Source organism: Mirounga leonina, unplaced genomic scaffold (genome assembly GCF_011800145.1).
Source record: "Mirounga leonina isolate KUSES-001 unplaced genomic scaffold, KU_Mleo_1.0 Mir_94, whole genome shotgun sequence".
NCBI lineage: Eukaryota > Metazoa > Chordata > Mammalia > Carnivora > Phocidae > Mirounga > Mirounga leonina.
Window position 1 is genome coordinate 39084097 of NW_023270855.1, and position 23357 is coordinate 39107453.

Genomic DNA, 23357 nt, shown 5'->3' on the forward strand with positions numbered 1-23357 from the left:
AACCCCAAGATCAAGAGTCATATGGTCTACCAACTGAGCCAGCCAGGTACCCCACTTTTGTTTTAGTTTTTTTTTTTTAAGATGTTATTTATTTATTTGTCAGAGAGAGAGCACAAGGAGAGGGAGTGGTAGGCAGGGGGAGAGGGAGAAGCAGGCTCCCAGCTAAGCAATGAGCCTGATGTGGGTCTCAATCCCAGGACCCTGGGATCATGACCTGAGCTGAAGGCAGATGCTTAACTGACTGAGCCACCCAGGTGTCCCATTTTTGTTTTAGTTTTGATGTCTCTTCTGAGAACTACATTTCCATTCATTTAGAAAGGGTTCACCTTTACCACCATGGATGATGGTTATAATAACTATTTAAACATTGTTGTCTGATACTTCTAACATTAAATGATGGTCTATTTCTTTGAGAATTAATCAGAAGGGGCTCTCTTAGATTATTTGCCATCCACACTAGTGCAGTTCTGCATTTTGGGCTTCCTTCAATTATGACATGGAAACCGGAACTGATTGTTCTTCAAGATTTTCTTCCCCAATCCACCTATTATTGTCCACTATCCAGAGTCCAGTTGCTTTCTGTATTCTTTCCAGACTTTTTAGTTGTCATCATTGGGAAAGATCAGCTGTAGTACTCTTGCTCCATCTTGCTGGCACTGGACTCCATGGTATTTTAAATAAATTTTAAGAAATGGTCTTTTCTAGACATCCAGATGGCCAACACACACATGAAAAGATGCTCAACATCACTCATCATCAGGTAAACATAAAACAACGAGATTATCACTTCATACCTGTCAGAATGGCTAAAATAAAAAACGCAAGAAACAACAAATGTTGGCAAGGATGTGGAGAAAAAGGAACCCTCGTGCACTGTTGGCGGGAATGCAGACTGGTGCAGCCACTCTGGAAAACTATGGATTTCCTCAAAAATTTAAAAAGAGAACTACTGGGTGCCTGGGTGGCTCAGTTGGTTAAGCGACTGCCTTCAGCTCAGGTCATGATCCTGGAGTCTCGGGATCGAGTCCCGCATCGGGCTTCCTGCTCAGCGGGGGGTCTGCTTCTCCGTCTGACCCTCTTCCCTCTCGTGCTCTCTGTCTCTCATTCTCTCTCTCAAATAAATAAATTAAATCTTTAAAAAAAAAAAGAGAACTACTTTATGATCCAGTAGTCGCACTACTGGGTATTTACCCAAAGAATACAAAAATACTAGAGGTGAAGGATCTGTACTCTGAAAACCATAGAACACTTATGAAAGAAATTGAGGAAGACACAAAGAAATGGAAAAACATTCCATGCTCATGGATTGAAAGAACAAATATTGTTAAAATGTCTATACTATGCAAAGCAATCTACATATTCAATGCAATCCCTACCAAAATACCATCAACATTTTTCACAGAGCTGGAACAAACAATCCTAAAATTTGTATGGAACCAGAAAAGACCCCGATTAGCCAAAGTAATGTTGAAAAAGAAAACCAAAGCTGGAGGCATCACAATTCCAGATTTCAAGCTGTATTACAAAGTTGTAATCATCAAGACAGTATGGTACTGGCACAAAAACAGACACAAAGATCAATGGAACAGTTTAGAGAACCCAGAAATGGACCCCAACAAAGCAGGAAAAAATATCCGATGGAAAGTCTCTTCAACAAATAGTATTGGAAAAATTGGACAGCCCTATGCAGAAGAATGAAACTGGACCACTTTCTTACACCATACACAAAAATAAACTCAAAAAGGATGAAAATCTAAATGTGAGACAGGAGTCCATCAAAATTCTAGAGGAGAACACAGGCAGCAACCTCTTTGACCTCGGCCACAGCAACTTCTTGCTAGACATGTTCCAGAGGCAAGGGAAGCAAAAGCAAAAATGAACTATTGGGACTTCATCAGGATAAAAAGCTGTTGCACAGCCAAGGAAACAATCAACAAAACTAAAAGGCAGGGGCGCCTGGGTGGCTCAGTCGGTTAAGTGTCTGCCTTCAGCTCAGGTGGTGATCTTGGGATGGAGCCCATGTTGGACTCCTTGCTCAATGGGGAGTCTGCTTCTCCCTCTCCCTCTGCCCTTCTCCACGCCCCCCTCCCCCGCTGCTTGTGCTCTCTCTCTCTCTCAAATAAATAAATAAAATCTTAAGAAAAAAAAAAAAACCTAAAAGGCAACCTATGGAATGGGAGAAGATATTCGCAAATGACATATCAGATAAAGGGCTAGTATCCAAAATCTATAAAGAACTTACAAACTCAACACCCCAAAGCAAAAAATCTAGTCAAGAAATGGGCAGAAGACATGAGCAGACATTTCTCCAATGAAGACATACAAATGGCCAACAGACACATGAAAAAATGCTCAACATCCCTTGGCATCAGGGAAATACAAATCAAAACCACAGTGAGGGGCGCCTGGGTGGCTCAGTTGGTTAAACGACTGCCTTCGGCTCAAGTCATGATCCTGGAGTCCCTGGATCGAGTCCCGCATCGGGCTCCCTGCTTGGCAGGGAGTCTGCTTCTCCCTCTGACCCTCCCTCCTCTCATGTACTCGCTCTCTCTCACTCTCTCTCAAATAAATAAATGAAATCTTTAAAAAAAAACCAAAAACCACAGTGAGATACCACTTCACACAGGTCAGAATGGCTAAAATTAACAAATCAGGAAACAACAGAGGTTGGCGAGGATGCGGAGAGAGGGGAACCCTCTTACACTGTTGGTGGGAATGCAAACTGGTGCAGCCATTCTGGAAAACAGTATGGAGGTTCCTCAAAACATTGAAAATAGAACTACCTTATGACCCAGCAATTGCACTAGTAGGTATTTACCCAAAGGATATAAACCTAGTGATTTGAAGGGGCACATGCACCCCAATGTTTATAGTAGCAATGTCCACAATAGCCAAACTATGGAAAGAGCCCAGATGTCCATTAACAGATGAATGGATGAAGACGATGTGGTATAGGGGCACCTGGATGGCTTAGTCGGTTAAGCATCTGCCTTTGGCTTGGTTCATGATCCCGGGATCCTGGGATTGAGCCCAGCATTGAGCTCCCTGCTCAGTGGGGAATCTGCTCCTTCTGCCCCCGCCCCCGCTTGTGCTCTTGTTCTGTCTCTCTCAAGTAAATAAATAAAATCTTAAAAAAAAAAAACGATGTGAGGGGCGCCTGGGTGGCTCAGTCAGGCATCTGCCTTCAGTTCAGGTTATGATCCCGGGGTCCTGGGATCGAGCCCCACATGGGGCTCCCTGTTCAGTGCGGAGTCTGCTTCTCCCTCTCCCTCTGCCCCTCCCCCTGCTTGTGCGCTCTCTCTCTCTCTCTCTCTCAAATAAATGGGTGAAATCTTTAAAAAAATAAAATAAAATAAAAGATGTGATACACACACATGCGCATGCACGTGTGCGCACAATGGAATATTACTCAAGCATCACAAATAACTAAATCTTGCCATTTGCAACGACGTGGATGGAACTAGAGAGTATTATGCTAAGTGAAATAAGTCAGTCAGAGAAAGACAAATATCATATGATTTCACTCATATGTGGAATTTAAGAAACAAAACAATTGAACATAGGGGAAGGGAAGGAAAAATAAAATAAGATGAAAACAGAGAAGGAGACAAACCATAAGAGATGCTGAACTCTAGGAAACAAACTGAAGGTTGTTGGAGAAGTAGGTGGGGGGATGGGGTAATTGGGTGGTGGGCGTTAAGGAGGGCACTTGATATAATGAGCACTGGGTGTTATATGCAACTGATGAATCACTAAATTCCACCCCTAAAACTAATAATACACTATATGTTAAATAAATTGAATTTAAGTAATGGATTTTTAAAAAGAATACAAAAGCACTTATTTTAAAGGATATATGCACCCTTATGTTTATTGCAGCATTATTTACAATAGACAAATTATGGAAGCAGCCTAAATGTCCACCAATAGATGAATGAATAAAGAAGATGTGGGGTGCTGGGTGACACAGTTGGTTAAATGTCCGACTCTTGGTTCCAGCATAAGTTGTGATCTCAGGTCCTGAGATTGAGCCCTGCATCAGCTCCATTCTGCTTGAGACTCTCTCTCCCTCTCCCTCTGCCTCTCCCACTCATGCTCTCTCTCAAATAAATAAATAAATAAATAAATAAATAAATAAATAAATAAATCTATCTATCTTTTAAAAAAAGATGTGGTGTATATATATATATATATATTATTCAGCCATAAAATCATGAAATCTTGCCATTTACACCAACATGGATTTATCTAGAGACTATAATGCTAAGTGAAATGTCAGAGAAAGACAAATACCACATGATTTCACTCCCATGTGGAATATAAGAAACAAAACAAACAAAGGGGAAAAAAAGAGAGAGAGAAAAAAAACAAGAAACAAACTTTTAACTATGGAGAACAAACTGATGGTTACCAGAGGGCAGGTGGGTAAAGGGATGGGTGAAATAGATGACAGGGATTAAGGAGTGTACTTGTTGTGATGAGCACTGAGCAATGTATAAAATTATTGAATGACTATATTGTACACCTGAAACTAATATAACATGGTATATTTACTGGAATTAAAATAAAAAAATTTTTTTTTAAAGATGGTCTTTTCTATTTATTCAGTATTACTACTTCTGGACTATTATTTCCACCTGCTGATGTGAGCTTCCATTTGGGATCTTCCTTTAGCATTTCTTGTAGTGTGAATCTGCTAGCAATTTTGTTTTCTGAACTCTTATTTTTTTGAAAATGGCTTTATTTTAACTTCATTTAAAAAAATCAAGGTATAATTTATGTATAATGAAATGAAGAAATTCTAAATGTTCAGTTAACTGAGTCTTGACAAACGCATATATCTCATAAATCTATACCTCGTCAAGATATAAGACAGTTCTGGGGCACCTGGGTGGCTCAGTCGTTAAGAGTCCTGGGATCGAGCCCCGCATCGGGCTCCCTGCTCGGCGGGAAGCCTGCTTCTCTCTCTCCCACTTACCCAGCTTGTGTTCTCTCTCTGGCTATCTCTCCCTGTCAAATAAATAAATAAAATCTTAAAAAAAAAAAAAGATATAGGACAGTTTTATCACCCCAGAAAGTCCCTTTGTGCCTCTTTCTAATCCATCCCAATTCTCAGAGGTAACCATGGTTCTGATTTCTATCATTATGTATTAGTTTTGCATGTTATCAAACTTCATACATGGAATTATACAATGTATTCTGTTTTGTGTTTGGCATTTTTGCCCCTCAACGTGATGTCTGTAAGATTTGTCAGTGTCATTGTATGTATCATTAGTTCTTTCCTTTTTATGGTTTAATAGTATTTTATGAGTATACTCATAACACTTATTTATCCATTCTCCTGTTTACAGACATTTGACTTGTCTCCAGTATTTAACTGTTATGAATTTAATGCTACAAGCATTCCTGTACAAGTCTTTTTGTGAACATACATTTTCATTTCTCTTGAGTAAGTACCTAGGAGTAGAATTGCTGAGTCACAGAGTAGGTGTAGGTGTATGCTTAATTTTATCAGGAGCAGCCAAACTAATTTCCAAATTGGTTGTTCCATTTTGCCAATGTTTGGTTCTCAGTTTCTAAAAATTTTTAAAAATTTAGCCATTTTAATAGATAAGTAGTGGTAACCCATTGTGGTTTAAGTTTTGCCTCTCCCTTATCCATTCAGCTGTTGAAGGGCATCTCGGCTCTTTCCACAGTTTGCAGACATTGCTGCTATGAACATTGGGGTGCATATGGCCCTTCTTTTCACTACATCTGTGTCTTCAGGGTAAATACCCAGTAGTGCAATTGCTGGGTCATAGAGTAGCTCTATTTTTAATTTTTTGAGGAACCTCCACACTGTTTTCCAAGGTGGTCCATATATATAAAGGAATAGTACTCAGCCATCTTAAAGGATGAATACCCAACTTTTACATCAACATGGGTGGGACTGGAGGAGATTATGCTAAGTGAAATAAGTCAAGGAGAAAAAGTCAATTATCATATGGTTTCACTTATTTGTGGAACATAAGGAATAGCATGGAGGGCATTAGGAGAAGGAAGGGGAAAATGAAGGGGGGGAAATCGGAGGGGGAGACGAACCATGAGAGACTACGGACTTAGAGAAACAAACTGAAGGTTTTAGAGGGGAGGGGGGTGGGGGGATGGGTTAGCCCGGTGATGGGTATTAAGGAGGGCACATATTGCATGGAGCACTGGGTGTTATATGAAAACAATGAATCATGGATCACTACATCAAAAACAAATGATGTATTGTACTGTGACTAACATAACCTAATAAAATAAAATTAAATTAAAAAAAGATTTTAAAAGAGGGGCAAAAAAGTTTTACCTCTCCCTAATCAGTAATGATGTTGAGAAATTGTTCATGTGTGTTTGTGTGTGGGGGTGGGGGGTGGGGCAGAGAGAGAGGGAGAGAGAATCTTAAGCAGTTTCCATGCCCAGTGTGGAGGCTGATGTGGGGCTTGATCTGAGATCATAACCTGAGCTGAAATCAAGAGTGCCCCTAAAGATTTTATTTTTAAATTATCTCTACACCCAATGTGAAGCTCAAACTCACAACCCCAAGATCAAGAGTCACATGCTCTACTGACTGAGCCAGCCAGGCACCCCTGTATATCTTCTTTTATGAAGTATTGATGAACTCTTTTGCCCATTTTTATTGGGTTGCTTATCTTTGTTCTCAAGTTGCAGAAGTTCTTCTATCCTGGATATGAGATCTTTGTCAAATATATATATACACACACAATATATATGTATATATACACATTTATTTATATATATATGCACATGTCATTTATATATATATGCACACAATATATACATTCTCTCTCCATACATGTATGTATATATACACACACATATGTAGTAAATGTTCTTTTCCTCAGCCTGTGACTTTTTTTAAAAATTGAGGTATAATTGACATACAAGATTATATTAGTTTCAGGTGTATGGCATAATGATTTGATATTTGTATATACTGCAAAATGCTTACCACAGTAAGTCTAGTTAATATCTATCACCACAGAGTTACAGGTTTTTTTTCTTGTTAAGATAACTTTTTTTTTTTTAAGATTTTATTTATTCATTTGAGAGAGAAAAAGCAGGGGGAGAGCAGAGGGAGAGGGACAAACAGACTCCCTGCTGAGTGTGGAGCCTGACACGGGGCTCAATCCCAGGACCCAGAGATCATGACCTGAGCTGGTCAGACCCTTAACCAACTGGCCACCTAGGGACCCCTTGTTAAGAGAACTTTTAAGATTTACTCTCTTAGCAACTTTCAAACACACTGTACAGTATTGTTGTCTAATGCTCACCACGCTGGAAAATATGGAACAATTCATGTATTTGTGTGTCATGTTGGTAAGGGGGCCATGCTAATCTTTTCTGTACTGTTCCATTTTAGTATATGTGCTGCCAAAGTGAGCAGCCCAGCTGACTTTTAAAAATGCTGTCTTTTGATGAACAGACGGTTTTAATTTGGATGAAGTCCATTCTATCAAACTTTTATACTCAGTGTTTTCTCTGTCCTAAGAAATCTTTGTCAACTCCAAGGTCACAAAATAATTCTCATGGGTTTTCTTCTACAAGCTTTACAGTTTTAGCTTTAGTTTTTGTTTAGGTCTGTGATCCATCCTGTGTGGTGTGTGTTGTCTATAATTTTAGATAAGGGTCAAGATTCCTTTTTTTTTCCCCATTGAAGATGCATTTCCTTTCTGCACTGAATTATTTTGTACATTAAAAAAATCAATTCCTTGTGTAGACGTGTGTCTATTTCTGGCTTCTTTATTATCCTGTTTCATTGATCTATTTGTCTCTTCTTAAACTAAAACCACATTGCCTTGATTACTGTAACTTTATAGTCTTTAAATCTTGAAATCAAATAATGTAAGCCTATTTTGTCTAAGTGTGTACCTCTGCTCCCTTTTGGTTCCATTTGTATGGAATATCTTTTTCCATTCCTTCGCTTTTAGCTTATGTGTATCCTTAAAGTAGAGGTGAGTCTCTGTTAAGCAGCATATACTTGGGTCGGTTGTTGTTGTTGTTTTGGTCCATTTAGTCAATGTCTTTTGATTGGAGAATTTAATTCATTTACATTTAAAGTACTTACTGATAGGTAAGGATTTACTAATGTCATCTTATTAATTGTTTTCTGGTTCTTTTGTAGTTCTTTTGTTCCTTTCTTCTCTTGCTGTCTTTCTTTGATGTTTTGGATGTTTTTCCATAGGGTTATGCTTTTTTTTAAAAATTTTTTTAGGGACGCTTGGGTGGCTCAGTCAGTTAAGCATCTGCCTTTGGCTCAGGTCATGGTCCCAGGGTCCTGGGATCAAGTCCTGCATCGGGCTCCTTGCTCAGCAAGAGCCTGCTTCTTCCTCTGCCTGCTCTGCCTGCCACTCTCCCTGCTTGTGCTCTCTCTCTGACAAATAAATTAATAAAATCTTTTTTTAAAAAAAGATTTTTTAAAAGTAATCTCTATACCTGATGTGGGGCTCAAATTTACAACCCCGAGATTAAGAGTCCCACATTCTACCGACTGAGCCAGCCAAATGCCCCTACAGTGGTAGTCTTTGATTTCCTTTTTTTTTTCTTTTGTGTATTTACTGTAGGTTTGTGCCTTGTGGTTATCATGAGGCTTACATAAAACATCTTATAGTCTTTTTTAAGTTGATAACTTCAATTGCATACACAACCTACCCTTTTCTCTTCCCCCAATTTTGTTTTTGATGTCATAATTTACATCTTTTTATATTGTGTATCCATTGACAAGTTATTGTAGCTATAGTGATTTTTTTAAAAAGATTTATCTATTTATTTTATTTTATTTATTTATTTTTAAAGATTTTATTTATTTATTTGACAGAGAGAGACAGCGAGAGAGGAAACACAAGCAGGGGGAGTGGAAGAGGGAGAAGCAGGCTTCCTGCCGAGCAGGGAGCCCAATGCGGGGCTCAATCCCAGGACCCTGAGATCATGACCTGGGCTGAAGGCAGATGCTTAACTGACTGAGCCACCCAGGCACCCCAAGATTTATCTATTTATTTTAGAAAGAGAGAGAGGACGCGCACGAGTGGGGAGAGGGGCAGAGGGAGAGAATCTTCAAGCAGACTCTGTGCTGAGCACAGAGCCCAAGGTGGGGCTTGATCTCACAACCCATGAGATCATGACCTAAGCAGAAACCAAGAGTCTGACACTCAACTGACTGAGCCAGCCACCCAGGTGCCCCACTATAGTGATTTTTAATACTTTTGTCCTTTAATCTTTGTACTAGAGTTAAGTGATTAACACACCACCAGATTACAATATTAGAGTATCCAGATTACAATATTAGAGTATTCTGAATTTGATTATATACTTACCTTTACCAGTGTGCTTTATATTTTCATATGTTTTCTGTTATTAATTAGCCTCCTTTCATTTCAGCTTGAAGAACTCCTTTTGGCATTTCTTGTAAGGCAGGTCTAGTGGTAAGAGAGATGAACTGTCAGCTTTTGTCTGGGAAAGTCTTTTTCTCCTCTTCATTTCTAAAGGACAGCTTTATTCTTGGTTGGCTGTTTTTTTATTTCGGCACTTTGAATATATCATCCCTCTGAATATATCACTTTCTCATGGCCTGTTCTGCTGAGAAATTTACTGACAGCCTTATGGGGATTCCCTTGTATGTGAGAAAATTTTGCTCTTATTGCTTTTAAAAGTCTTTATCTTTTTTTTTTAAAGATTTTATTTATTTGAGAGAGAGAGACAGAAATAGTGACAGAGAGCATGAGTGGGGAGGAGAGGGAGAAGCAGGCTCCCCACTGAGCAAGGAGCTCAATATGGGGCTCGATCCCAGGATGCTGGGATCAAGACCTGAGCCAAAGGCAGATGCCAACCGACTGAGCCACCCAGGTGCCCCTAAAAGTCTTTATCTTTGATTTTATTTGATTTGATTTTTTATTTTTATTATTTTTTAAAGATTTTATTTATTTATTTGAGACAGAAAGAATGAGAGAGAGAGAGCGCACATGAGAGGGGGGAGGCCCAGAGGGAGAAGCAGACTCCCTGCCGAGCAGGGAGCCAGATGCGGGATTCGATCCAGGGACTCCAGGATCATGACCTGAGCCGAAGGCAGTCGCTCTAACCAACTGAGCCACCCAGGCATCCCTATCTTTGATTTTAGACAGTTTTACTATAATATGTCTTTGATAAAATTTCTTTGGATTGAATCTGGGGACTTATGAGTGTCATGAACTGGATGTCCAAATTTTTTCCCATGTTTGTATATTCTCAGCTATTCTTTCTTCCTTTTTTTTTTTTATTATTGAAGTATAGTTGGCATACAATTTACATCAGTTTCAGGTATTCAGCTAATATTTCATTAAATAAGCTTTCTGCCCCTTTTTCTCTCTGTCAGCCCTGCTAAGGATTCTGAGGATTTCTTGGAGCTTTTCTATATATACACCAGCTCCATACTTCTTGTTCCTTCTTGAGGGGATCCTTAAGATTGTATGTCTTCTCTCAATCTTGCAAAGCCAGGCTGGATTCTGATAGCCAACCATTTGCTTCCCCTGAGGGCAATGCTGAACGCTTAAATTTGTGTTCTTTCTCAGTTCCACAGAGTCAGCTGGCTTTCTATGCATACTCACTAGCCATCTGCAAAGGCTCCTACTTGCCACCCTCAGGGGCCTACACAGGGAGTCAGCCATAGATAAGGGAGTATGTGGGTGATTAGCACAGAGTACTAGGGATGTCCATATGCCAGTTGGGAAATCTGCAGGTGAGGCATCCTCAGTGGCTGGCTTCCTGATGGAGTCTGGTTAGAAGGACTCATGTTCCTTTGATACATTTTGAGCCCTACCTGCTATTCTCTTAGCCCCTCCCCACTCCTCAGTCATGAGGCTTACCTCAGTGTTCTGGAAGGTGTGACAAATGCACTCTCAGTGACACCTGGAGCTGTGACTCTAATTGGCTACTCACATTAACCAGGTGGGTTTTCAGAAGACAGGAGCAGGCAGAGGTAGGGAGGGTCCCACCTAGTGTCTAGGGTCTTGGGTCAAGTGTCTTTTGCATGGTTCAGAAATAAGAACAGAGCTAAGAACTTCTGTAGTGGCCACTCCTCAGCCATATGATGTGGCCTTGAGTCTCTCAGGGGCAGAAGACAGGAGAGCACTTGAGCCCATTGTAGTCTGAGATGGGGGCCCCAGCTGGTCCTGGGAGCCTCATGGAGTTCCTTGGGCATTGTATAGATGGGTCAGCAATTCAACTCTTCTAATATTATCATTGGTAGCAATTTGGTGGATATAACTTTCTCCCCCTTTATGTGCATTTACAATATATATGTATAATTATGTATCTTGATGGTTTTATTTACATGAATGGGATCATAAAGATCTTTAACTTTTTCACTTATAAATATATCTTGGATACCCTGCTTCATCAGTACCTATAGATCAAATTCATTATTTAAAAAAAATTTATTTTTAAATTTACTTACAAGTAAGTTCTATGCCCAACATGGGGCTTGAACTCATGACCCTGAGATCAAGAGTCTCATGCTCTACGGACAGAGCCAGCCAGGTGTCCCTAAATTAATTATTTTTTAACAGTTATAATTTGTTAGTATTCTCTGAGTATTAATAGACTGCTAACCATTAAATGAATCCTCAATTTTACCAAGTGGTGATATTACCAATGACTGGTTATCTTTATACACCTTTACATCAATGGGCCAGTATTTCTGGTGTTTTTTTATTTGTATTGGTTTTTGTATTCAGGGCTTTGACCATTTCCAGCAGAAAAGAATGGCCAACACTTGTCTTTTCCTTGGAGGGAGCTCAACTATTGGGAGCCATCCTTGTGCCTGAGTCATAACTGCCCTTATGACATCATAGGTCTCCTTATCCACTCTATCTACGCATCCATGGCTAAAGGAACACAGACATGAGGGGATTTGAACCATCTACACCCAATCCATGTGGGACCAATGGTGAGTAAGCAAGAGACAGACAAACCAGGCTTTTTAGGGATGTCCCCATAGATATCTTAGGATGAGGGAATCCCCTGGCATATGAATACCCTGGGAAGCCCCAGAAGCTGGGAATCTGTGGGATACTGAACAGACAGGGAGGGAGGGCAACTTCACTCTTGCCTTTTCCCTAACTGCTGATTTCAGGAGAAGGAACAGCCTGAACAAATTAATGAACAAACTGAAGATGAGCCTCAGCAGAAAGAGGAACCGACTGGTTTATCCCCAGAATTACTGACTTCAGAGAAGAAGGTGGAGGTAGGAGGAACCCTGACTTGGATGCCTCTGGTCCTTGTGTCCTAGTGCTTGTGGCTAGTGTTTTTTGCATGATCCAGAGCTGAGAACACGAATAAACTCATTCTTGTTTGTTCTCTTTCCCCATTTTTTTTTTCAGGCTGAAGATGTAGATACAGTCAAGACAAATAAAGTGGATGGTGCTAATAATGGAGATAGACAAGTATGAGCCCCTCCCCAAGGCCACACAGGGCTGGAGCTGGGAATATAGGGGCTGTTTGTGGAACAGAATGGCCAACATATGGGAAGCTGGGCTTAATCAATAGTGTGGTGTGTATTTGAGCTTGTGCATGTATGTTTGCTTGTTAATTAAGACTTAAAATGTGAAAGTCAAGAGAAATAAGGATGGGGAAGAGATAAGAGGTAGAACTTTATGGGGTGGGGGAAATTTAATACTATAACATGACAGAGGAAGAGAACAGGTTGTGGTTTGGAGCTGGAGTCAAGGATGAAAGGGCAGGATTAGCAAAGGATGCTACTTCTCTAGCAAGGGGGTGGGGTCTGAAGGGAAGGATCATAGGTCCTGATCAGTTGGGCACATTCAGGTGGAATATGTAACTCTTTGACGCATAAATCTTGCCCTAGGCTGGCCAACTTGATCCATATAAAACTGGGTAGACAGGGCAGATGTACTCCCATTTTATAGATGGGGACTTTGAGATTCAGAGGTCAACATGTATCCATACCCATTAACCAGAGAGTGGCAGAGACAGGACACCTACCTGGTCTTCTGGTTCCAGCCAGTGCCAGTCCAGGGCTCCTGAGCTCCAGAAGAAGGGCTGATTGTTGATAGGGAATCAGGGTTCCTTTCTGGCATGCCCCAAGACTCAAGCAGGTGGGGAACATTCTCTGAATGTCCCCTTTTTTCTTGCAAGATTCCAGGAAACCAAGATAAGCCCTCTACCAGTAATCCAGAAGTCATAAAGATCCAGGCCTGGTGGCGGGGCACCCTCGTGCGCCGGACACTGCTGCACGCAGTAATCAGAGCACTGGTCATTCAGCGCTGGTGGAAGAACATCCTGACAAAGCTGATGGAGAAGAGGCGGCGTGCAGCACTGGAGACCTTTACACGGAATGAGTGGGCAGCAGTCAAGCTGCAGTCCTGGGTCCGCATGTGGCGCATCCGTAGGCGCTATTGCCGTCTGCTCAATGCTGCCCGCATTATCCAGGCCTACTGGAGGTGCCACTCCTGTGCTTCCCGGGGTTTCATCAAGGGCCATTACAGAGTCACGGCCAACCAGCTGCATCTCGAGCTAGAGATCTTGCTGGGCTCAGGGCCTTGCATTGTGTCAGAGTGTATTCCCCTCCCAATAAAGCAGTGAAGTGGTCTTCCCCCAGCCTCTCTGTTTGACAAGTTCCAGGAGGTCAGGGTAAATGATGGCAGATATTGGCATCTCATATGCTAGCTCTGAGGAACGGGCAGGGGTTGTCCGAGGATTTTGGGAAGAATTCTGAGGCTTTGCCCAGACTGAGCAGAGACTGTGATTAATTTGCAAGGTCTGCCATAAGTTGAAAAGTTGGTGGAACAGAGGTGCCATGTTGGCCAACTCAGGGAGCATCCTTCATGTAAATTGGTGCCCCTCCCCAAGGTTGCATATAATGGAGTCCTGGAAGGTGGTGGTTGGTGATGGCAATGGCAGCACATTTGTCAGGAATTCACCCACTTAGGTCTAGTTGCTCAGGGCTTGTTCTCTTACCACCATGATTGAAAGGAACACACCCACCCCAAGCTCTGTGATCCTGGCTCCCATTGGTTCATAAACTGGCCCCTATACACAGAGGACAAGGAGAGATGGAAGGAGGAAGCAGGCCATTCCAGATTGGCAAGTGGCAAGCTTAATAAGCAAGTGAACTTGCCTATGAGGCTTATCTTGGTTGGTTGCTAGGTGAGTAGGTCTCACCTGCCAAAATCCTTTTTTTTAAAAGATTTATTATTTTATTTTAGAGAGAGAGTGTGGGGGAGGGGCAGAGGGAGAGAATCTTCAAGCAGACTCCTTGCTGAGCACAGAGCCCAACTTGGGGCTCGATCCCACAACGCATGAAATCATGATCTGAGCTGAAACCAAGAGTCAGATGTTCAACAGATGGAGCCACCCAGGAGCCCACTGCCTGCCAGAATCTTAAAAATTTATATAGAGGCCTTAACAAGTTTCAGTCTCATATACTGTCCAGATGTTCTCAAAACCACATTGCTTTCTCAAGGTTGTGTCCTTGAAAATGGCTCTCACTGTGGGATGGTGGGTGGCATGCACATTCCAAGGACAAGGGAGGAGGCGAGGAACCTTCAGTTGCCTGGGTCCAACTTGTGGGTTAATGGGCAGTCATGTCCTCTCAATGGCCGCCTTCAACAGCTCCCTGCCCAACTGGTAACTGTATCCTCATACATAGCCTCCATGTCAGAATCTGAGACCCAAACTGGACACTGTTAGAGTGTATAGCCCCAGTCCTCATTCCTACTTCAACCTCTGTCCTTCACCCTTCAGCCCCAAATGGAGGCTAGGATTCATTCCCCTTCAGATCTGGTGGGGTGCAGGAGGTTCCACAAGGGTGGAGATGGGAAAGAAGGCACTCCATTGCTAGCCAAAGCCTCTAGTGAGTGTCAGGTCACAGATCCAGAGTTGAGAAGGATAGGCCATGTCTCCCTCACCCTGACTCCAGGCCCAGGCTAAGCAGAGGCTGGTCCTGCTGGAGCTGGTGCCTCTGACAGTGACTTCCTACAAAAAGTTGCCACCTGGGGTGGAATTGGGGCCTAGTGGTGATAAAAAGCCCATTAAGAAATCAAGGTTAGGCTGTCCCTCTGCCCATCTGGGCATAGCTATCCTGTGGTTTCCCATAGACAGAGAGGGTCCTGGAGTCGGGGTTATTCTCCATCAAGACTGCAAGCTCAGAAGCCCTATGTCTGGTTCTGCTCCATCTACTCTGCCCTGACAAACTAGTCCTTCAGCTCACAGAGGTTCTGAGATGTTGCCTGGAGGTCTCAGGTTCCAGCTCTCTGTCTTGCCCTGGAGCATGAGCTCTGCATTTCTTGCTCTGTTCTTCCATGTCCTACTCCCGTGTTTCACACAGGTCCTGGTCTCTCACTCTTTGAAGGATTTCTGTCTCCTTTTTCCTTGCCTACCTTTCTCTCTTGTGTTCAGTGTCTCAGAGTAAAGACCAAGGACTTTGGAGTCAAACTGGCCTAGGTCAGATCCCTTGTTCCATCACTCACTGCTGTGTAGCTATGGACATGTCATTTTACCTCTCTGAGCCCCAGTTTCCTCAGCTGTAAAGTGGGACTGATTATCATCTTTCAGTGCAAATGTCAAGTGTCATAAAAATTCAGCATCAGCGACAAAACAAGGAAAGGGGTCACACTCACCTTAAAAACTGGCAGCCAGGAAAAACAGCAAATTTGGGGATGCAGTGGAGTGGCCCAGGAGAGCACAGCAAAGTATGCTCATCATTATTGGGGCACTGCTGGTCCCAGGCCTCTCAGTGTTCAGAGATAGGGAATATATGTTTGTGCACACACACTGCACACATTGCTATCATCTGTATCATTTATCATCTATCTATATTGAAACGTATGGGTTCACATTGATATCTCTAATCCCAATCTAAAGTCAAAGAGTTCATTCTAGTTTTCTCCTTTCTATATTTCTACCTCTTGTTTCCAAAATTAAGATACCTGGCTCCCATTTTAATAAATTTTCTTTTATTTTTACTTTATTTTTTATTTAAATTCAATTTAGTTAACATATAGTGTATTATTAGTTTTAGGGGTGGAATTTAGTGATTCATCAGGTGCATATAACACCCAGTGCTCATTATATCAAGTGCCCTCCTTAATGCCCATCACCCAATTACCCCATCCCCCAGCCGCCTCCCCTCCAACAACCCTCAGTTTGTTTCCTAGAGTTTGGCATCTCTTATGGTTTGCCTCCCTCTCTGTTTTCACTTCATTTTATTTTTCCTTCCCCTCTCTTATGTTCATCTGTTTTGTTTCTTAAATTACACATATGAGTGAAATCATATGGATTTGTCTTTCTCTGACTTATTTCACTTAGCATAATACCTTCTAGTTCCATCCACGACATTGCAAATGGCAAGATTTCATTCTTTTTGATGGCTGAGTAATATTCCATTGTATATATATATACCACATCTTCTTTATCCATTCATCTGTCAATGGACATCTGGGCTCTTTCCAAAGTTTGGCTATTGTGGACATTGCTACTATAAACACTGGGGTGCATGTGCCCCTTCAAATCACTAGGTTTATATCCTTTGGGTAAATACCTACTAGTGCAATTGCTGGGTCATAAGGTAGTTCTATTTTCAATGTTTTGAGGAACCTCCATACTGTTTTCCAGAGTGGCTGCACCAGTTTGCATTCCCACCAACAGCGTAAGAGGGTTCCCCTCTCTCCGCATCCTCGCCAACCTCTGTTGTTTCCTGATTTGTTAATTTTAGCCATTCTGACCTGTGTGAAGTGGTATCTCACTGTGGTTTTGATTTGTATTTCCCTATTGCCAAGGGATGTTGAGCATTTTTTCATGTGTCTGTTGGCCATTTGTATGTCTTCATTGGAGAAATGTCTGCTCATGTCTTCTGCCCATTTCTTGACTAGATTTTTTGCTTTGGGGTGTTGAGTTTGTAAGTTCTTTATAGATTTTGGATACTAGCCCTTTATCTGATATGTCATTTGCGAATATCTTCTCCCATTCCATAGGTTGCCTTTTAGGTTTTTTTTTTTTCTTAAGATTTTATTTATTTATTTGAGAGAGAGAGAGCACAAGCAGTAGGGGGGGAGGTGGAGAAGGGCAGAGGGAGAGGGAGAAGCAGACTCCCCATTGAGCAAGGAGTCCATCCCAAGATCACCACCTGAGCTGAAGGCAGACACTTAACCGACTGAGCCACCCAGGCGCCCCTGCCTTTTAGTTTTGTTGATTGTTTCCTTGGCTGTGCAACAGCTTTTTATCCTGATGAAGTCCCAATAGTTCATTTTTGCTTTTGCTTCCCTTGCCTCTGGAACATGTCTAGCAGGAAGTTGCTGTGGCCAAGGTCAAAGAGGTTGCTGTCTGTGTTCTCCTCTAGGGTTTTGATGGACTCCTGTCTCACATTTAGGTCTTTCATCCATTTTGAGTCTATTTTTGTGTGTGGTTTAGGAAATGGTCCAGTTTCATTCTTCTGCATAGGGCTATCCAACTTCCCCAATACCATTTGTTGAAGAGACTGTCTTTTTTCCGTTTGACATTCTTTCCTGCTTTGTCGAAGATTAGTTGACTATAGAGCTGAGGGTCCATTTCTGGGTTCTCTGTTCTGTTCCATTGATCTATGTGTCTGTTTTTATGCCAGTACCATACGTAATAAACTTTTTTTCAAAGATTCCATCTATTTATTTGACAGAGAGAACACACAAGCACAGGAAGCAGCAGGCAGAGAGAGAGGGAGAAGCAGGCTCCCCGCCGAGCAAGGAGCCCGATGCGGGGCTCTATCCCAGGACCCTGGGATCACGACCTGAGTCGAAGGTGGACACCCAACCAACTGAGCCACCCAAGTGCCCCCTTAGTAAATTTTCTTATCTGATTTCCCCCCTAGGTAACCAATCTTCCATGGCTGCTACTGGCTATGCAGACATTGTCCTCACCCTGCTTGAGCTCTGACACCCTGCTAGGCCATTACCCTCTTCATGTATCCCACATTAGTTGCTGTCCTGTGTGAATGCTCTTCTCACCCAGCATGGGCTGACATGAAATGTCAGGATACCCTCTGCACAGATATCCTCATTGCTGTGCTCAAGTTTTGGCTTCCTACACCACTAAAGATGCCTCACCCTGCCCATGGTATGGTGCCCACTACTGCCATGACCTTAAACCCCCGTGTCCAAACCCCCCTCTACCTTGCCTGAGTTCCAAACTGGGAAGCCCTCTGATGTCAACACCTTCTTCACCCTCTTGGGATGCATACCCTGTCTTGTGTCACAGTATCTCTTGCCGTGGTATACCTACGTTGCACTGCCCAGCCTAATGAATTTCAGACTAAATTGTTCAGGAAGGGAAGAGAAGAAAATGAGGGAAAAGATGAGAAGAAACTAAAATTTCCATTTAAAAATAGAGATAAACTATCGGCAGAAGAAAATTGTCACTTACTAAAATCTGCCTCAACATTTTTACCTCAAACCTCAAGGAAACATGATCGTAAAGAAAACTGAAAAAAAAAAAAGTCCAATGAGAAAATGGATCAAAATTTTTGAACACAGGCTCAGATATTCTTCTCTTGGTATAAATTCATAGGAATAATAGAAAAAGAATATATTTATTTAAAATATTTCTAATAGTACCTAAAAATTTAGGAAAGGAACTTCAATGGACAGAAACTATGTGGACTACTTAAAGGACACAAGGTAGATGTGAAAACACTGAAAGAAAATATATCAAAGCTCTAAAAAAAGATCTCCTACAAAAGAAGAGAGTGGCCATGCAGTCCCTCCAAACTTGGCAGCAGCTGGTTCAGGAGGAAGCAGGGGCTGTTGGCTACCATGGCGGCTAGTTGGGGGGTTATAACCATAGGAGGAGTAGCCAACTCTAGCTGAGCCTGTGGTTGGCAAGAGAGGGCCTATCTCCAGGGAGGAGCTGTGATTGGTCTGGGGAGGTGTGGCAGGACCTGATGCCATGTGACACCCTTGCACACCAAGACTCCTGCCCAGGAGATGATTGACTGTGAAAGCTTACTCCATACCTCCCTGTATGTCCCATGGACATGGTAATCATCAACAGGCGAAGAGGAAATCACAAAACAAAGATGAGCATCTGAGCAAGAATCATCAAACTTTGGAGGAAACCAACTGCACGAAAAAGCATCCCTACACTCAACAATAAGAAACACAATGGCCAAGGGAAAGACTAAGAAGGCAACTTAAAGAAGTGAAATTAATATTCTCAGTGGATGGGAGGAGACATCTTAGCTGTAAAAGAATAAACCATTATTAAAAGGAGCTATTTCTGGATCTTAGAAAGGAACAGTATTAAAATTCTAACTTGAGAGATGGGATGAATAGCAGAATGGACATAACCAAAGTTAATGAGTGGAAACTTTGACAAAAGAACTCCTTTTGAAGGGCAGCAGAAAAGGGAAAGATGCAGAGAAATGAAAAGGTTAAAGAAAAGTAAATTTAAAAATGGAGCACCCATCCAGAAGTTCTAGACATGGTTAAATTAGTGTTCCCGAGAAAGGAAGCACAGAGATGAAGAGTAGGAATCTTTGGGGCACCTGGGTGGCTCAGTTGGTTAAATGTCTGCCTTTAGCTCAGGTCATGATTACAAGGTCTTAGGATAGAGCCCCGCATGGTCTCCCTGCTCAGTGGGGAGTCTACTTCTCCCTCTTTCTCTGCCCTTCTCCCAGTTTGTGCTCTCTTACTTTCAAATAAATAAAATCTTAAAAAAAAAAAAAAAAGAAGGATGTTTGGGTGGCTCAGTCAGTTAAGCGTCTGCCTTCTGCTCAGGTCATGATCCTGGAGTCCTGGGATTGAGCCCCGCATCAGGCTGGAAGCCTGCTTCTCCCTCTGCCTGCGACTCCCTCTGCTTGTGCTCACTCTCTCTCTCATTCACTCTCTCTGACAAATAAATAAATAAAATCTTAAAAAAAAAAAGAGTAGGAACCTTCAAGGCATTAATCAGTTTCCCAGAACTCATTAAAGAGACTCAATTGCCCTAAAATAGGTGAAGGAAAACAGACGGAGCTCCAAACAGGTCACAGCACAATCTCATAACTGATGAAGATAATATATGTAAACATTTGATGAGGAAAAAAAGTCCACAAACTACCCACTAAGGAATAAGTTTCAGATTGACATCAGCCTTCTCAGCAGAAACCTGGGTATGAAGAGAAAGTAGAGTGACATCTCAATGCTCTGAAAGAAAAGAAATGTAATAATCATTGAATAATATACCACCCACAACAGCATTCAAGTATAAGGCAAAATGAAAGACATTTTTATTAATTCAAAGTTTACATCAGGGACACCTGGGTGGCTCAGTCAGTTAAGCGTCTGACTCTTGATCTCAGGTCTTGATCTGAGGGTCATGAGTTAAAAAAATGTCTACATTGAAAGTCTCTGAAAGTACTTCTGGGAAATGAATTCCATGACAAAGAAAAATGAATCCAGGAGAATGACGTAAGAGGTAGTGATGAGTACAGATGTCAGTAAAATTTATTGTGAGTGTGTGTGGTTTTTTTTTTAAGATTTTATTATTTGTCAGAGAAAGAGAGCACAATTGTGGGGAAGTGGCAGGCAGAGGGAGAAGCAGGCTCCCTGCTGAGCAGGGAGCCCGACGAGGGACTCAATCCCAGGACCCTGGGATCATAACCTGAGCTGAAGGCAGATGCTTAACTGACTGAGCCATCCAGGCACCCCGATAAAATTTATTGTTACAAACAAGATTTCTCCATAAAAAATATGTGTACTATCTCAGATGATACCAACATGAGAGGATGCTGGAGGCACTGGGTGAAGTAAAGAAAATTGGGCTGAAGTTCTTGCCTGCTTTGGGGTAGAAGCGATAGATACTGATTTGCTCAGAATAGTCCACAATGTACTAATATTTTTAAAAGATTTTATTTTTATATATTTGAGAGTGAGAGCGAGAGATAGCACAGAGAGAAAGGGAGAGGGAGAAGCAGACTCCCTGCTGAGCAGAGAGCCTGACACGGGGCTCGATCCCAGGACCCCGAAATCATGACCTAAGCTGAAAGCAGACCCTTAACCGACTGAGCCACCCAGGTGCCCCCAATGTAAAATTTAAAGTGTAAGTGTTAAAATGAATCTAAGTGTAAGTACTAGAAGAAAAGGAATAAGGTGTATAACTTCCATATAAATTAGAAATTATGTTCAGCAAAAAACAAATCTAAAATATGACGAGATCAACAAACTAGAGGTATGTTTTTGCATCACATAAATCTGAGTGTGGACAGTCCAGGCCTGGTGTGGCAGTTCATGGAACTAAGCTACTATGTTCTCATTTGCTCTTCCTCACTATCTTAGGGATGTGAGCCTTGTTCTCATGCTCTCAAAATGGTTACCAGAGTGCTATCATATTTACTTTTCAGGGAAGAAGAGGGTGAAGGTAAAATGACAAAAAGGACCCATTTGCATTCTTACAGAGCTTTCCCAAAAGAACCACCCAGAGACATCTCATTGGCCACTGAGTATCACATGACCACTCCAGCTGCAAGGGAGCCTGAGAAATGTCATTTACTTAAGTGAAATGTTAATGACCCAATGAAATCACAGTTCTGTACAGTGTGGATATGGGTAAGCAACTCACAATTTCTGCTACAATTTCTAAAATAGTAGAAGGGAAAAAACTCACCAACCTCAAAATTCACTGAAAACTCAATCTGACAAAAATAGGAAATGAAAAACAGACCACGAGAAAAAAATGATACATTTAAAGCACAAAATAAGATGGCAGTAAGTCCATACATATTAGGAATCAATAAATGTGAATTAGTGATATCCACCTATAAAAAATGCTCTCCTGGGGTACCTGGGTGACGCAGTCAGTTAAGCGTCTGACTCTTGGTTTTGGCTCAGGTCGTGATCTCAGGGTTGTAAGATCCAGCCCCAAGTTGGGTTCTATGCTCAGTGGGGAGTCTGCTTGAGACTCTCTCTCTGTCTCTCTTTGCCCCTTCCCTCCCCCACCATCTCTAAAATAAATAAATACATCTTTTCAAATGTTCTCCTACTCCTAAAGCAATAGATCTTGCTTTTGGTAGACATGGAGATGAACTACACAGACTCCCCTTTAAGGAAGAACCTGCCACCTCAGCTCCTGGGAGTCAGATAGCAGCTCTCAGCCCCTTCAGGGACTGACTGCTCCAGCTGCAAAGAGCCTACCTTGCCCCAGAGTCAAGCCCTTCAGGTATCACCTACAATGACTGATCCGAGTGGATGTATAAAGACCTGGCCATTTGGACTCAATGTGGGGCAATTTTGCTGGGCCATTTCAGCAACAGAACTTCCCGTGGTGTCTGCTCTGGGGCTGCCAGCTGAATTGCTGGATTTTCTCCCTCTACCCAATCCTGCTTCCTTCCCTTTCTTCCCATAGGTTTTGATCCCAAGGGCATTCTATAAAAACATCCTGGACACTAAACTCTATCTCCTTTTCTGGAGAATCCAAACTGCAACAGTTGACGCCAGAGGTTGCCTGAGAAAGCAGATAATAAGATGGGGTTCCGAAGTGGGATCTTTCACTTCATCATTGCCTGGCTGGCAATGAGGATCCCAAATACTAGTGGTTAAGTGCAGCACAGATAGCCCCTGGCACAAGGTGGCGGTTTAAATGGTAACCCTTTCAAAGGTGAATGGGATCATTATAGGAGGCAGGAAATGCCCTAGCTGGTGTGACACAGCAGGCATTTGGAAAGAATGGAGGAATTGGGGCCGCTGTCTGGCTCAGTCGGCAGAGCATGTGACTCTTGATCTTGGGGTTGTGAGTTTGAGCCCCACGATGAGTGTAGAGATTACTTAAAAAAATCTTTTAAAAAAGTATTTAAAAAAAAGAAAAAAGAGAAAAGTATGGAGGAATTAACTATAAAGGATTGGATGGCTATTCCTAGGCTTTATGAAGCTCTGAAAAAAGATAACAAAGGCTGAGAACAAGTAACAGGCAATTAAAAGGTAAGTGTACAAGCCAGAGGGCTTTCTTGATGGCATATAAAGAACCCTCTCATCTGTAATAAAGGGCTGAAAAAGCTGAGGGCCAGGCCCAGGACTTAATCATTAGAGTGGCCACCCTCTTAAGAAGGTTAAATTCTCCATCAAGGTAGTGTGCTCTGCCAAAATCAGGGCAGGAGAAACCCTGACACAAGGTATGGGATCATTTGGGTTGATGGCCCCCCAAATCTTGAATTCTCAAATTCCCCTGAACCCTTGAGACTGAAGACATGTGACATTCCTCCTTAACCTCACAGATAGCAATGATGACAGAAAATGGGAAACTGAAGGAGCAAACTACATGGGCAGGTAGCCTCAACTCTTGGGTAACCCACCACCATCCCCTCTCAGCTCATACTCATGTGG

At 42.1% G+C, this 23357-nt stretch overlaps 1 protein-coding gene and 1 non-coding gene across 2 annotated transcripts; one reads left to right on the top strand and one right to left on the bottom strand.

Annotated features, from left to right (window-relative positions):
• Positions 1 to 7323: 7323 nt before the first annotated feature.
• Positions 7324 to 7430, bottom strand: LOC118006123. Its single transcript, XR_004677956.1, has one exon. It is a non-coding gene; the product is annotated as a U6 spliceosomal RNA (small nuclear RNA).
• Positions 7431 to 10723: 3293 nt separating this feature from the next.
• Positions 10724 to 13722, top strand: IQCF1 (IQ motif containing F1). The gene is made up of 3 exons (XM_034997517.1): positions 10724 to 10753; positions 12149 to 12259; positions 13192 to 13722. The coding sequence occupies exons 1-3, from the start codon at positions 10724 to 10726 to the stop codon at positions 13615 to 13617; spliced, it is 567 nt and encodes a 188-aa protein (XP_034853408.1). The 3' UTR covers positions 13618 to 13722.
• The last annotated feature ends 9635 nt before the right edge of the window (positions 13723 to 23357 follow it).

Coding starts and splice junctions, on each gene's coding strand:
- IQCF1 (XM_034997517.1), top strand. CDS start 10,724: ATGTCCATATGCCAGTTGGGAAATCTGCAG. Junction 10,754..12,148: donor GCCAGTTGGGAAATCTGCAG/GTGAGGCATCCT, acceptor TGCTGATTTCAG/GAGAAGGAACAGCCTGAACA. Junction 12,260..13,191: donor CTTCAGAGAAGAAGGTGGAG/GTAGGAGGAACC, acceptor AACCAAGATAAG/CCCTCTACCAGTAATCCAGA.